This window comes from Micropterus dolomieu, linkage group LG20 (assembly GCF_021292245.1).
Source record: "Micropterus dolomieu isolate WLL.071019.BEF.003 ecotype Adirondacks linkage group LG20, ASM2129224v1, whole genome shotgun sequence".
NCBI lineage: Eukaryota > Metazoa > Chordata > Actinopteri > Centrarchiformes > Centrarchidae > Micropterus > Micropterus dolomieu.
Window position 1 is genome coordinate 14,083,156 of NC_060169.1, and position 16,081 is coordinate 14,099,236.

Below are 16,081 nucleotides of genomic sequence, written 5' to 3' on the forward strand. Positions count from 1 at the left end.
CTTTACAAATATATCACACATGGAGCAGAACATGCAAAGTTTATCTTGAAGTAGTCATACAGTACAAACTTATTTTTCAAAAATACAATTTTACACCATGATGTTCATACAACTGCTTTTATTTTTTAGGTTTTTCACTGTTGAGGGAAGTTAAAACTCAAAAGGCAGACTTCTCTCAGCATTGTACACATACTGGCAGTTAAAGTGAAAAATAAAAACTAAAAGACAAAGTTCAATATACAACACAATAAAAAATAAAAAATAACTCATCAAGCTCTATATTCTGGCATTCATTCATCAGAAAACTAGAAAATGATAGATTACAGATGAAGTAAAAGAACACTGGAGCCCTTTTGGCATTTTCAATAGCAATGCTCCTCTGACATTCTTTGTTTTTTTTGTTTTGATTTGCTCAGCACCTATAAAATCAAATTAAAAACCAGGTCCCTAAAGATTTACGATGCTTTCATCCCTGGCTATTGCTCTCACAGTCTCCCAAAGTGTATTTGTTGCTTAATCTTTTATTAGGAAGCAGATGAAGTTGAGAGACTCAGTTTCTGACTTTGGATCAACTTAAATGTGCCAAAAACCTCAGTGATCATAAGGTAGAGTTTGTTTTCTGTCTTCTATAAAGCATTGTACAGTCACGTTATTTACATAGTCAGTATATTACAGCGCACTCTTTTACTCTCAGTAGCTTGTGTGGTGCGTTCAATGCAGTGCTCACTCTCTCTCCTTAATGGAGAGGGCCCCTTCCTGTTTCCCTGTGCTTCTGTGACTAATCGATCATCCTCAGATTGCTATATGGCAGGTATTAACGGTGGGTGGGTGGTTCAGTGGGAAAGAAGGGGCCTTTGTGACAGAGATTATCGATTATCAGGGTGTCTGTCAGTTCTTTGAAATACTGTAATAATCCAAAATGCACGGGTGAAATGCATAGTGTATTTAACTGCAATGAGTACAACATTTCATTAGGAGAAGTGTTCGCTCTGTTTGTGTGTTACAGTACTGCACTTTTGTGAAATGATTCACCTGTTTGGAGGGAAGCTGTCATGAAGTGTGGGTTGATTGTTCTTTGTAGGCACATGGTTGTTTTTTATGGTTGCAGGCAGACATGGAGTGCTGCTTTAGTCGAGAGGAAATCAAGAAAATGGCTTCACACGCAGTCCATTTCTACCTGCAACAATGTGCAAGGTTTTTTATAGAACACAAAGTTGTGCCTAATACCACACCTCCCTGCTGTGGTGAATGAAGGGATTCAGCTTGTGAGGGGCAAACAAGATTGATGTAGTCCTCAATCAACCCCTAAGTCATTATGCACCAAACTCTGAAGATCTGAGCACCTATTCACACATTTTCTCTGAGTAGGGTAGATGATGTAGGACTACTTACATCTGGTCCCCATTTTTTTCCATTTCATCTGATTCTACATAAGCACTTGAATATTTCAAGCTTTGTGAACGTGGGCCTTATGCAAACTGGATGTAAGCATTATGACCACAGCTCTATCAGCTGAGTTGCCACAGCGGAGAGTCACTGTGCCTACAAAGTTCCAGTCAGATCTGCATTTAAGCACAGGATGCCAGGCGCAGCAGGCTGACCCAAGACCAACCATTTGACATTGATCTAGATAAGGCCTTGTGTGTTCTTGTGGGCTTACAAGGCTGTGATGCATGGGCAGTTTTTTGAGGCAAGATTTGTTCCCATATTTTCTGCCTAGTATAGATGTTGCTCATTGGCTGACTAACTGCCGTACTGGGTCATGGTACTGGCAAAATATCCCTGCAAATGCCTCTAGGCAGCAGTGCCACAACAGTAAAAGGATAGGGTGATCCTGGGCTAAGGCTCCAGCTGCACCACGATATGTGGTCCAGTTATTTTTATTATATATCTTTTTACATTCCAATCTAAAACGTGTCCCCACTGGTCAAAGCTTTTATAAATATATTGGAAATCATCTCTATTGCCTGAATGAACTGCTTATGGATCAGTTTCGGGCAGACTGATACGTTGTTCACTGTTGAGAGTCCAGCAGGGGGCAAGAGTGTGAACGGATGTCATTGTGTTTGTGGATGGCCTGGTCCAAGTCCAGAGGCTGTCCGTTAACACTGACCTCCATACAGCCGCTGTAGGGCGCTGACACCAGCGTAGACACCAGAGAGACATCTGAATGAAGAAATGACAACAAGTGATCCAGCAAATAACAAGATGGACTCTGCAGGAGCGCTAACAGTAGTATTATTCAGTGTGTTCAATCTGTCAGACTCCGCAAACACATTAACGAACACTTTTTAACAAACATGACAATTCTCATCAAGGCATTAAAAATTTGGTGAAAAAGCCAAAATACTATGTACATGTATGTATATGTATATTTGTTTTCACTCCAGTATGTGGAATGTTGGAGCTATTTCTATTTACTTATTGACAACTTTGCATCATTTCTATGGTTTGCCATTTACAGTTCAAGAAAACAAAGTGAGCCACTTATAAATGGTATGAATTTTGCATATTCTCCTCTTCTCAGCATTCACTCTGTAAGATAATTTATTGTTGACGTGTCGGATGTTTTGGAGACGTGGCTGGGAGACTTTTTAAAGGCCGACTGGTCAGAAAAAACTAATCTTAAGATTATTCAATTCATCAGCTCATGAAAACTGGACATAAAAAGGCTTATGAGGCTTGCAAATCCTTCATTTCCACCTGAGTATAAAATAATTTCTGCAAATTTTAGATGCCTTTACTCTTTTAATAATTATGTAGTTTAACTACTGCCCATTTATAGCACTGTCCAAAGTACTAGCATCACCATAACATTAAACCCTACACGCTGTATGAATACCATCCTGCCAAAAGGTGTTTATAAATGTGTGTGTCCTCACCAGGGAGTCCTCCTGTAAAGGTGCTGGACTGGGACAGGAGATCAAGAGGAACAGCAGTGTCTTCACTACGTCCAGACTGGCCATCGACCTGCAGCAGTGTTTGGTTGCCTGAGATTGTCACCTGGATTTTATGGCTCTCGCCATCACACAGGGGGGCAGGAGAGCTGGCAATGACGACATCACCTACAGATACCAGAACAAACTGAAGACGCGCAAAAGGTCAATCCTGTGATCAAACATACTGTTAAAAATTCATTTTGCAGACTGACGACTCACATCTCGCCATTCATCAGTGCCAGGATGATAGTCGGCCAGAGCGATGGAGAGAGGGACACTGTCTTGGTGAATGAGTGCAAACAGCACTCCGATCGCAGATGTTGGACGCAGAGTCAACACGACACTCAGGTTCTGTGATTCTGAAATGATAAGAACAGGAAGGGAGAGAACCGCGGGTCATGAACTTTCCACAAGATAAGGCAAACATGCTGACAAAAGTGTAGGCGATGGTGGAAGCCAACTAACATTCACCCAAACAAATGAAACATTGACAAACTAGGAAGAAGCCATGGGGCTCAGTTACGCAAACCGCAGCCACACTATGCATAACACACATCGACACAAACACGCACCCACTGCACTATAGCTGATGTTGAAGAGAGCGAAGCCTGTGCCGGGGTAAAACGCTCCAGGAACCTCGGCGCTGAAACACTGCATGTTCTCGTTGGACCGAATGGTTTCTTGTATGGAAGTATCTTCACCAGTCAACCACTTCCACTCCTTCATACAGCCGTCCAGACGGGGGTTCACCTATGTAACAATCACAACAGTTGAGAAATACATGAAGAACATCTCTTTTTGGTGCATATTCGAGAAAATACACAAGCACATACAAACAAACACCTGATTGACGAGGCCGTCCTCTCTGAAAGGGACTCCTCCCACGGTGAGGTTGAGTTCATGCATGCCCTTCTTTAGCGTAAACAGGTCGCCGTTCACTGCGATCTTCATGACGGCCTCCCTGTCAATCTTAATCACTAGACTCCGCCCCTGCTCCTCCACTGAGATCTGAGAAGAAAATGAGACATTTTAGGAGCTTTCAATCTGCCAATGAAGCTGATGATGTAAACAGTGAATTACTGTTCATGAGAGGAACCTCCAACCTTTCTCCACTGGCCGTCACTGACAAAGGGTCCGCTGCTGGTGACCCTGCTGACTGTGCCGTATTTCAGCTGCAGCTCCAGCTTCCCATTATGCATTGCCAGTACGATCCAGGAGCTGTTTAGGTGACCTCCAGCAAAGAAGATCACCCCCTCAGGGTCGTAGGTACGGAAGTCAAACTCTGCCGAAAAGCTGGGAAATGGGGAGCAGTGACAGAGTGTGCATTTGAAGAAATTAGTTTTAGTGTCTCTACATCAGACAAAGATAACTGAGAATAAATAAGAACTAAAAGGGAAAAACAAGGAAGAGACAGGAACAATTCCTTTTAGAGGTCAAAATAATTTTATCTTCTGTCCACTTGGCACTCAAAGTAGCTGGTATTTTCCCAGCTAATATTAGAAATTATTTTTAGAATTGGCTGATTCAACTTCACAAATTGACTATGTATGGTAAAAAACACTTTTCCTTTTCAGAGATCAAACCTATTCTCGGGATTGGATTTACACTTTGAGGGACTGTTCAGCCTGCTGTATCACTTTAATACAATCATGCCCACTGAAAACAAAAATATGGACAATAATTTAAAACAGGATTTGATGAAAGCCCAAAGCTTACATTATGCATGTTCAAATCAACAAATACGCAGAAAGTTGGGAATTGTGTATTGAGTTTAATGCAATTCCCCAGGCAGCATTTGGGTAGTTACTACTTAACACTTCCTTAAACAAGTCTAGCAAAAGATTTTTTATTTTTCCTGAAATTAAAAATATCTATATTCACTTCTATGCCATAAGATAAACTACACAGCTCTTGTCACAGCTTGGTGAGATTCATTCACTTTCTTCTTGCTCATCTTCCCCTTAATGGCTAAAGTGAAAGGAGTTTCTGTACTAGAGGAGTAGAGGTTCTCTGGGAACTCGTATCTATAAGAAATATATATTGAAGAAATTTGTAGACATCATTCGTTTACCTTTAAAATAAAAGCTGGTCTGTGTTTTGTACCTGAGTGAGACACGTTGCTACTGTTAGAGTTAGCTGTATCTGGGCGTTATTGTAGCTGGGAGATCGCAACACATTGAACATGGTGCATTCCTTCACATTCACACCATGTTGAAGTAAATGCTTCGTCATCTTGGAGGTGCTTCCTCCCTTGCAAGGAATATCCTTAGTGCAGGTGTTGCACTTTGGTGTGTCGTTATCTTTTTTAGTGAAGCTAAGCCAAACTTTTGAGCGTTTACTGCAGTTCGCACTGGTCCAGGAATGTAAACAGAAGTACTCTATTCTCGCATGCTTTGTTGACGTACAGCATAACAAATTACATGACCTTAAGGAACGTGTAGCAGGTCCTGGCAGATAAGTGCAACTTTTATGGACTGTAAAATGCTCACTGCAGTTCAATCAGGAACACAACTGAAATATGTAAAAAGTAAACCATTAAGCAGAATCGAAATGCAGTGTGTCTTAAACAAATCAATGGTTCTTAGAAATTTTAACTGTTCCACCTTGGAACCAGTTCTTGATACCCAAACTTAGCCAAGAGCTGTCATTCCATTTAATCATTTATCTTTTTTTAAACTTACTGTTCTTAAGGTATAACTATTTAGCATCATAACACAAATTTCTCACCCAGTTTGAATCTTCCTGCGGAAACGCAGCCTCACCACTGGCACACCACTGAACATGCGGCCCAGGTAGAGGGAACGAGAGTTTCTCTTCAGAGACGGCGACATGCAGGGAGTTAGAGGCTGTGAAAACACACACAGAAAACAAGCTGGAGATAACGCATGCTGCTACTTCATGAGAACTATTTCTGTATTTTAGCGTGACTTGAAGAATATAATATATAGTACACCTTAAACAACATACGCAAAAAATAAAAGCAGAGCTATTACAATTGGCCACAGTTCATGTATTTCACCTTACAGCTCCTCAGGTCCTGACCCAGCTTCATGCCTTGACGACCATCACAGAAGCAGCGGAAACTCCCCAGAGTGTTCAGACACTCCTCCGCACACACACCCGCCTCACACTCATCCACATCTGACAAGTGACGGAGCAGGTTGAAGAGATAAAAGAGAAGGAGAGTGAAAGTCAGGAGTGGGGTGTAAAAGGTTACAGAAAACTGAAGAGCTCAAGAAGTTATCAGAGTCCCATCAGTGGAGAAATTAGTAAAAACATGAACTTTCAAGGATCTAAAAAAAACACATCAGTTTGAAAAAAAAGTCACAGACATCTTTTTTGTCAACATACCAGGGAAAGCAAACAACCCTTGAGTGAAGTGAACTTTGACGTTGACTGGGTGGTATCTCGCCGCTCCATATACAACCTTACATGGCCATGAGAAGGTTGGCTTTAATAGCTGTTAATTCTCAGGGGAGGGACACTGGGGTTATGAAAAGTCTGGTATCTGCTGCAGAGCAAAACCAGGGCCCACACGTGATTTATGACTAGATTTTATTTCTCATATTATGTTATCTTATTAAATAGCAAGACAGCATTCTTTTTTGCCTTGGACATCCTTATATTCCTTGAGTATAAAAGTGTATGTTGAGCAGTGCACCTCTTAAAAACACGAGATTAAACTTGTTTGACACAGTATATAACATTCATTAAGGTCCCAGGCTAATTGATGATCTGGCTTGGTGTGCTGAGGATAACTCTGAAAACACTTCTCTAACCTGTAAACCTATGGAATGTAATCTGTGTTTGTGAATTCTGACTACTTCATTTTAGATTTACCTCATCTATTTTGCTTCTATATGTATTTCTGTCCTGACCAAATCTTGAATTAGAAAGAGTCTGTCTGTATATTTTCTCACCCTGAAATTTACTTTTTCTAAACAGAAATGGAGACGGTGACCTGTTACCTACTTGTACAGAATTTCTTCCAATGTCTTTGCATTCCTTTCCTGACCTCACAACACAGCTGCATCAAGTCCTGCTGAGGCTGAAGCTGCTCTTCAGTCAGTTCTCATGAAACTATATATGTTTGTGTGTCTCTCTTTTCTTGTGCGTGTGTGTATTGACACTTACCAACACAGCTTTTGGTTTCATTGTCGTAGACATAGCCGACATCACACAAGCAATCGTAGCTGCCCTCCTTATTGTCACACCGTGCTGTTCCACACATACCTGGGTCCTCACACTCATCCACATCTAAAAGACACAAAATGTGGTCAGTCTGGTGGGAATTCAAGAGTACCAAGACGACTCTTCAGTCAACTCATCTGGAATTAAGTAATCTGTGGAGGGTATTAGTGTCAGGAAAAGACACAAGGCACCTAAAGTGGATTAACTGGAGGAGTGGGAAATTAAAACCAGCCACAAGACAGATGCCAGTCAATTATTGTCATGATTGGTAAACCACTGGAATCAAAACAACCCAAATATTACATTTACCCCAGAGCAGCTTTAAAAGTAGATCAATAGATTGTATCACGCTGTTTGTCAATGTTGTACAGTACACATAGCTGCTTGTTCCTGCACTACTGTAAGTGAAACTACATCACAATTCCATTGAAATAAATATTAACACAGAGGACACTGTTTTTAGAGGCTGTACCATTGAATCACGTGTACACTTTATGATGTCTTTATCATGATTTTATGATATAATTTCCCTTATCTGTGGAAACTTCAAATAACCATCTGCGGGGTTAAACAGAACAGCATACAACACAAGTTTTTAATGTTGGACCTGGCAAAGGGTGTGTGAGGTTAAAGTGTTTTTACCTAATTTGTTAACTAAACTTTATTCAATGTAACATTTATTCTCAAAGGACTTACAGGGACAATTATGTCACAAGACAGAACAACACTGCAATTGGATTACTATGGGGACCTCAACCACAAAAACTCTCACAATGAAAATCCTTGCAAATGAATTAAAAATATTTACACAAAAAAAAAATGCAGACTGAGTCACGACATGATTCCAGTTGTTAGACGACATGCATCTACGGTTTGTGGCTTACCATTACACATATGGCGTCCTACCAGCATGTAGCCTTGGTGACAGGAGCAGCGGTAACTGCCCATAGTGTTGTTGCACACGTGGTCACACCCTCCGTTTCTTATGCTGCATTCGTCGACATCTGCAAATAGGATGGTCGTACAGTCAACGTGAGCGCAGGAAAAACATCATCATGGGCTGTGTACAGCATCAGGTCGTTTGGCTGGTGTTAAGACTTCCTACTGTAAGTCAGGATCAGGTTGTATTTAACATAACCACCATTGAAAGTTAAATTTTGAAATTATGAATAGGAGCACACAGAGTGAAGTTTGATTCAGTTTTTAAAGCTCACTTAAATGTCCTATGCATTTGCTAGACGTCTTACAAATAACAGACACACTATGTTACTGTGGCCGAGTGTTGCAGCTGAGTGTTTAGGAGGAGTGCGGTTGTCAAGTGGAAAAGACTCAGACCGAGTCAAACTGAGGCTGTTTTGGTTTCCTCTTGCAGTAAAGGTGGCAGGATGAGTCACAGTGGAAATGGAACGGTGGCTGTGCCATAATAGAGAAACATGTTTCCCTCTCCCTCACACTGTGCTTGTATAAATTATGTGTGCTTTTCCAGTTCCAATTAATATTTGTTACATTTCACTTCTAAAAGTTGAATCCCTGGTACAACTTTCACATTCAGATGTAACACTCCCCTCATATCTATACACAGTAACTAGCTTTGACCTCTAGAGAGACACACGGATTCCCGTACATGCAGTTCATATTGACCTGACAGACCATTAACACATCATTAATAACATCAGCAGAAGCAACAGTTGGATATTAAAGAGACAGGTCAACAATAACAGTTGCAACTGTAAGAGAAAGTGAAACAGAAACAGTACAGCAAGAGTTTTGCGAAGTTAAAAAATAAAAATATAAAAAAAGCCTCCACATTATCATGATTAGAAACAATGAAAATATTTGACAAATATATGACTAATGATGGGAAGCCAGATCTTTCTATCAGTGGAAGAACCAAGGTCACAGACGCTGGATATGACACTGAGTGACGGTACAAAAATGCATCCTCTGTAGAGCTCTAGTACACAATGTCCAACTATATATCCTATCCCACTTTCCATAGTGATGACAGTACCTTCCTCACATCTGGCTCCGGCCCAGCCTGTGAAACAGTGACAGAGGAAGTCGCCCTTTTTGTCCTCGCAGCGCACTGTACCTCTGGCATTGCAGGGTGAAGGAGAGCACTGGTCTGGAATATCTAAGTGTGACAACAACCAAGACAGACAGAGAGAGGGAAAGAAAAGTTATTATTGCTTTAAAATTGAGTCTGAACAAACCGGATGCACACAATGTGTGTAACTGTATACTTGTACCAGACAGGAAGGGTATCTCTTATGTTCTGCATATCAGGAGTTCAATATAAATAGCCTAATGCTGGCTAAGCTCTCCTGTCAGAGATGGCCTAATTCCACCCTCCACAATATAACTGACCTCTAGCCCACAAAAAAAACAAGATCAAATGGAAATTTAACTGTTCATTTTCCTTTGTCCTAGTTGTCTATTAAACCATTTCACTTGAGCCCTCTCTTTCACTTCAAGCTTGTGTAAGTGAGCACATGTGCAAATCTTTTCTCTCCCCACAGCAGTTTCCTTTTCTTAGCAGTGGAGTTTGACTGCTCGACAAGTCTGGGCATGTTAGCTGGAGTTCAGAGAGAGACAAGGACAGTGTCTGGATAAAATGAGGGGAATAGGATTGAGGTGAGCTCACAAGTGAAACACAAAAGGCACAACTTTTAAATCAGGCCATTTCCACTGAATGATGTACAATACTGTACATATAAATGTCTTAATAGTAAAACAAGCACATTTTGTTTTTACGTGATTGAAGTTTATAACAACATTTCACACAATCTTTCAGTGCAGACTCGCCATGGCAATAAATCTACACATGGGTGCTACATATAGCAGCAAAATCAAATCACTATCAATTACATGCTTAAGCCATGAGAGGCTTAAGTTTAAAAGAGAAATCCTGATTGCCAGTGGATACTCACAACAAACTGGGTTCTGTGAGCTACTACAATACTAAGAATGCATTTAGGGTTCATGAATAGGTTGCAGGATAAATATTCTCTAAAATACATTAGTCAGTTTATTGTATAAGGGCAATATTAGCCTTAAAATTTTACAAAGCCATATTTATGCCTTTTTATTAATTTTAATTAATTGCCCGCTCCCCAAACGGTCGAGGCAATTGGCCACCTACAATGAGTCTAGGTTCTGCTTGAGGTTTCTACCTGCTAAAAGGTAAAACATTTTCCCTTGCCACTATTGCAAAGCGCTTGCTCATGGTGGGAGTTGTTGGGCACAGAAACATAATATTACAGATTACGGTCTAGAGCTGCTCTATGAAAACTTCTCTTATGAATTGGCGCAAGCAGACTGATGGAAGAGAACCAGGGGAGAAGCAGGAGAATAAACACTGTCTGCTGTGCTTATAAAGAAAGCAGCTTTCGGTGTGTGCAAATATAAAGCCCGGACTTTATCTTTCCATAACATGCCATGTTGGTAAAATTGCATGTTCGTAACATTTAATAATTGGAATTAGTAGAATGTCATGATCAGCTTTGATACTAGTATATCACCCACCACTAGTCCGCACTGAGACAGGAGACAGATGGGCAGAGATTCGCAGCAAGAGAGAAAAAGATAGAGAAGTGATGAGAGAGATTGGTGGTGTGCTGACAGATGGATATAAAGGAAGAAAAAGAGCTGCCGTGCCACGATGCTGCAGCTGAGTCATGGAACCCCCATCCCTCCCCCCTTCCCCCGAGGTTCCTCAGCCAACAGCAGTAAAGCCGGGTTGGTCCAGTGTTTCTTGTATCCTGATGCAGCAGAAATCCTGAGCTCCACTCACGTCAGACTTTTGTTCCACGTCACTCCTCCGCTGACGAGGAGCTGGTGCAGTCACACAGAGAGCGTGCGAGTGAGTGAGTATGTGACGACTGAAGGGGTGTGTTACTAATTCACCAATGTGCAGCATCACTGAAGCAAAGTGCTGCAATGTTACTCAAAGACCGGGTCTCACGCACATATAGCACACTCGGGCTATTTCAAAGTCACAGAATCCATTAGATGTGTCATGCTGCAAAAACAGACCTGGGGTTGCCAAAGAAAATTAGCCCCTTTTCATCATCTTTCCATCTTTTTTCTTTCCTTCTTAGACAGAATGCATGCCTGAGTGTGATGCAGAGCAGTGATACTGCAGTGCAGCCCAACCCCACACAACAACTAGGTGCCTCTCTCTGGATGCAAGAATACTTGTGCTAATACTATGTATACTACATAGTGAAAAGACAGACAATAAGAAAGAGGAGGTTAAGATGTTCACCATTCTGCCATCAAGCTCTAAAATTAAGTCGGCATACAGATAAGAGGGCATAAAACTTACTGTGGACACATGTAACCAGATCCTGTTTCTTCTTTTCAGCATCTCCAAATGTCTCTATACAGGCTGGACAGAAACAACATTTAAATTAAAACAATGACATTACAAACATATAGTCAGTCAAGGCGGCTATTATAAGTTGAGATGGAGAGTTTTAGCCAGAATGATAACTTACCTAAATACTTGGGATAGAAGTAGTCCTAAACCAGAGAGGAGAGATGGAAAGAAAAATAGATAAAAGTTACATGGGTCTATCAACAGAAATCTAAACAGAACCAGATAATCTAAATAAATGCTTGCAATTAGTAAAATGGGGTTCCCTTGACATAATCCAGGATTTGGTTTTGTTTCATACCTGATCTCTGTGCTCATACTCATGGGTGTGAAAAGCAACTCATAAACAACATTTGTGTGTGTGTGTGTGTTTAGTATCCAGATCCAGACTGCAATATGATTACTCTGTAATCTGTGTGTGTGTGTGTGTGTGTGTGTGTGTGTGTGTGTGTGTGTGTGTGTGTCTCTAATGGGTGTGGCCCTTTGCCAAAGGCTTCCTGAGAATTCCCTGCATTCCTAGTTGTAGTAGCATCCTTTCCGGCTCCTGGCTGCAGTACTTCTCCACATGTAGGTCAACATTTGGGGAGATCTACCAATGGAAAGACTATCACTGAAGGCACAGATACCTCAGAGAGCTTCTGCTGCAGTAGGAAACAGATGCAGCAGGCTGACGTGAAAAAAGTCTCTTATAAGAACCAGAGAAAAGCCTGCTAAAGCTAGGAACATATTACACAACACAAATCCTGATTATACCCCCCTGAATTAATGTGACAACTGATTTGCATAGGTCAGTCACATTTGGTTAACATTGAGTGTGGTTCCAGAAATACTTTGGGGCTATAACTAAACTTTACCCTAACAAAATAGTCAGTTGTGGCACTTTCTAAAAACAAATCAGCTACTGTCCCTCTTGAAAGGTTACCTAACAAGCGAGAGAGAGCAGAAACTTGGTGTGATCGCGTGTGTTGCCGAGGATAATCATGAGTATCCAGGAACAGCCCACTCTCCCTCTCTCTGCAGAGCCAGAAAGCTGCAGCAGGAGAAAACGCAGAGTCAGAGATGGGTACTTTCAGAATGAATAATGCAGCTATGAATGAGACTGCATCTTTGTGGCACGACATGGTACAAAACTACAGGCACACTAACGCTACTCTGCCGGTCATGTGCGGCCAGCTGCTTCAAAATCGTCACCCGACTTCCCCTTTTCCTCTGAACCCAGCTCACCTTCACTTTAATCCTCCCTCAGCCTACATGTCTCTCTACCTAATCTAAAAACTAATCTCTGAGTCATCAATTGCCTCATTCACTCCGCGACAATTCACAACGGCAAAAAAGATTAAGAGCGACCGTTAAAGAGCACAGCATCACCAGCGCAATGCTAACAAGACACGTGCAGTGAAAACATCATCTGAATCTCTGACTAACAAATGTCAGTTAAACTGACAACATGCAAAAACATTCAACAATGTCAATACTTACGCCTACTTGTTGCTGGTATTTCTGAACAGCTAACATTTTAAAGGGGTGTGGGCAAGAAAGTCTCCACTTTAAATAGCACACACTATAACTTATCTTAACGAGTATCACACACATTGACACGCGCATTACACTGCGCACAAATGTCCGCTTAACGACTTAAAAGTCTGCACATGCAGCCAATGAATGAATACACTCTTGGCCTGTGATCCCATGTTCCACGTTTTCTGACACATTAGGTTATAAATATCTCTGGGGCTTGAATATTCAGCACCTGTAGTACATATTCAATAGGCTTATGAATTCACATGTATGGAAAGGCTAATCTGTGTATTCATGAATGCATGAGTAATAAATGCAGAATTGCAACTAATCTGCAGTAAATATTCCTGAGCATGGATTGATGGATTTAGTTTGTTGGTAAACATCAAATAGAAAAAGAGGGTGGGAGCATATATGCAGATTAGTGAGGCAATGAGCATTACTTACCCCATGTTCATTTTCTAGTGGTAGAAGTGAGTAGAATCAGAGGGGTTTGTTTGCAACAGTCATTTCTGTGTAAGGGATATGAAAGTAGGCATGTGCAGACGTACAGCGACACATGATAAAAAGAGAGATGGTCAGAAGAGAGATGGAGAAAACACATCCAGGTGTTTCCCATATTTGGCAGGAACCTAAGCTTAGCAGATATCCAGTAGACAGGGCCACATTTCCACAAATTGAATATATTTAAGCCAAAACAAAGACACAGAAGTGCCAGTGTGTTTTTCAGGCACATACAACTATGAAGGAGAGTATAGGGACAGCAGTGTCTTCACTGAAACTGTTTTTCATAAACTACAGCTTAGTCACGCTGACTCAATCTCTGTCACAGAAACAAACAATAAAGAGAACAAAACATGCCAAGTCTTTGACATGGGAATATTATATACACGCGACAGCTATCAGCACTCTGGATTTATTAGAGCATGAACACCAGCAGCCCAGACAATGAATCATTAGTCTAGTGTTACATTACTGTTATCAATTTGCATTCAATATAAGCATCATGTAAACAAGAGATTTACATTTTTTGACAAATACCTGGTGGCAAAAGACAGTTTTGGGTCCATTAAACAATATGATTTCAACTGATTGTATAATGTTTTGATTCTTCAACAGACTTCTCTTGAGTTTTTACTGAACACTGCAGTACTTTATTGGAGAAGAAGCCAGAAGAAGGTGTGGTGTTGTGGTTGTGTATAATGGGGTGGGGGGAGCTGAAACCTGAATGTAACTTTGACTGAAAACCACAACTTTAGGGGTGGTTTAGTCCCATAATAGATAATATACTCACCGTCTCCGGGTCGTTTTCAAACACTTCTCTAGCCTCCTCTTTGGTGCACTTTTCCTCCACACACTCCCTCTCCAAGTGTCCTTGCTTCGTCTCCTCGAACACTTGATATGCTCTCCTGCGTCTGCTCAGAAACTGGTTCGCCTCATGGGGAGACAATGAAACTAAAAAAAAAATTAAAAAGACAGACATTCACAAAATACATTTATTAAACTACAAGAACAAGAGAAGGTCAAACAACTCTGGAGTTCAGCTTTTTTTTGGCTCCCAAAAACGAAAACATGTCAAACAGGTTGCGAAACATCTAACGTTAACTGTTAAAGCACTATTAATGTCGTTAATAACTAAGGCATGTATCATCATCAGCCACAACACAAATGTCAAAGGGGACTTAGCGAGCTAGCTAGCCACCTAGCATGTAATTGTTTACTTACTGCTGTCGGACCAGTGGACAACCAGCAGGATTAGCAGGGCTGCCGATGAAAGGGACTTTGTCGGGGTCAGCCGCATTGTTTCACCGCTGTGTCTGCGCAAGGCTAGAGAAACTTTCTCTTGTCCCGTCTTATAGTCTCTCTACCCCCTCTCTGTCTACCCGTCTCTCAATGTCAATGCTGTCTGCACCGAGTCGAGGCTAACGTTAATGCGAATCACTGCAGGTATTCAGGTAACGTTTGTCCCGACCGTTGGCCGTTAACGTTTTTGACGTGAAATCACTGCCGCGCGGAGCGTCACAAGCTAAACTGTCGTGCGTTGCTCCCGCATATCGTTCATAACACAGCAAACTAATTAAGCGATCGTCCTCTTCTCTCTGCGGTTCCAGCTCGCCCCCATTGCGGTCTGTGGAATATTTTTGACCCTCCTCTGTTATGTTGACCCCTCTCTCTGGCCGGACTGAGTCCCCACTCTCTGCGGAGAAAGGCTGCTCGCCTCTGCTGCTTCAGGAAAGTGCAGACAGGAGTTTGCAACGATGCAGCCCTCCAGATCTTTTTCTCCCTCATCCCTCCCTCCCTTTCTTTAATGTGTGTGTGTGTGTGTGTGTGTGTGTGTGTGTGTGTGTGTGTGTGTGTGTGTGTGTGCACCCACTACAGTGGTGGGAAGTAACTAAGTAAGTTACATGTATTCACAGTAGTACAATTTCGAGATATTTGTGCCTTACTTGACTATTTTTAAATTATGCTACTTTCACTACAGTTCAGACGCAAACTTGTACTTTTCCACTCCACAACACGTTTTCATTACATTTAGTTACTAGATACTTTGCAGATTAATAAAACAAAATATAATCAACAAAATAAAGTATTATGTATTATTAAGGATAAAGATAAAACTTTATTGATCCTTCGATGAAATTCACAACCTACCCAGCAGTATATATAAAAATCCCACTTTTACCATCTGCAAAATTAATGTAGGCTACATATTAATGCATCATTATAATCTAATTCTGCATAATGAGTACTTTTTGTTCTTTTAAGTGTATTTTGATGTTAATACCTTTGTACTTGTAACACAGTATTTTTACCCTGTGGTATTGCTTTTACTTAAAGAATCTGAGTACTAGTTGCTTTTCAGATTACACTATTTTGATTAACTTACAGATTAAGTGTTCCTTAATATACTAGTTAAATGGGGTTCTGAAAGGACAGGGACACCACAAACATATGATGATCTTATAGAATATTATGAATTTTCATAATTATATGAAATTTCTGTAGATTAAACTACCCAGCAGTATGTACTGTTGTTCAAATTAGCACAAACTTA

General features: G+C 41.0%; 1 protein-coding gene across 1 annotated transcript; it reads right to left on the reverse strand.

The window, feature by feature from the left end:
- Window positions 1-103: 103 nt before the first annotated feature.
- Window positions 104-15,279, reverse strand: gas6 (growth arrest-specific 6). Its single transcript, XM_046032547.1, has 15 exons — window positions 14,752-15,279; window positions 14,321-14,481; window positions 11,630-11,654; window positions 11,458-11,520; window positions 9,142-9,264; window positions 8,015-8,134; window positions 7,074-7,196; window positions 5,959-6,080; window positions 5,667-5,785; window positions 4,043-4,232; window positions 3,783-3,947; window positions 3,512-3,689; window positions 3,159-3,298; window positions 2,883-3,084; window positions 104-2,166 (listed from the first exon to the last, which is right to left on the reverse strand). The coding sequence occupies exons 1-15, from the start codon at window positions 14,825-14,827 to the stop codon at window positions 2,015-2,017; spliced, it is 1,959 nt and encodes a 652-aa protein (XP_045888503.1). The 5' UTR covers window positions 14,828-15,279; the 3' UTR covers window positions 104-2,014.
- Between the last annotated feature and the right edge of the window lie 802 nt (window positions 15,280-16,081).

Coding starts and splice junctions, on each gene's coding strand:
- gas6 (XM_046032547.1), bottom strand. CDS start 14,827: ATGCGGCTGACCCCGACAAAGTCCCTTTCATCGGCAGCCCTGCTAATC. Junction 3,690..3,782: donor AGGACGGCCTCGTCAATCAG/GTGTTTGTTTGT, acceptor ATTGTTACATAG/GTGAACCCCCGTCTGGACGG. Junction 3,085..3,158: donor GCACTGATGAATGGCGAGAT/GTGAGTCGTCAG, acceptor GCGCGTCTTCAG/TTTGTTCTGGTATCTGTAGG.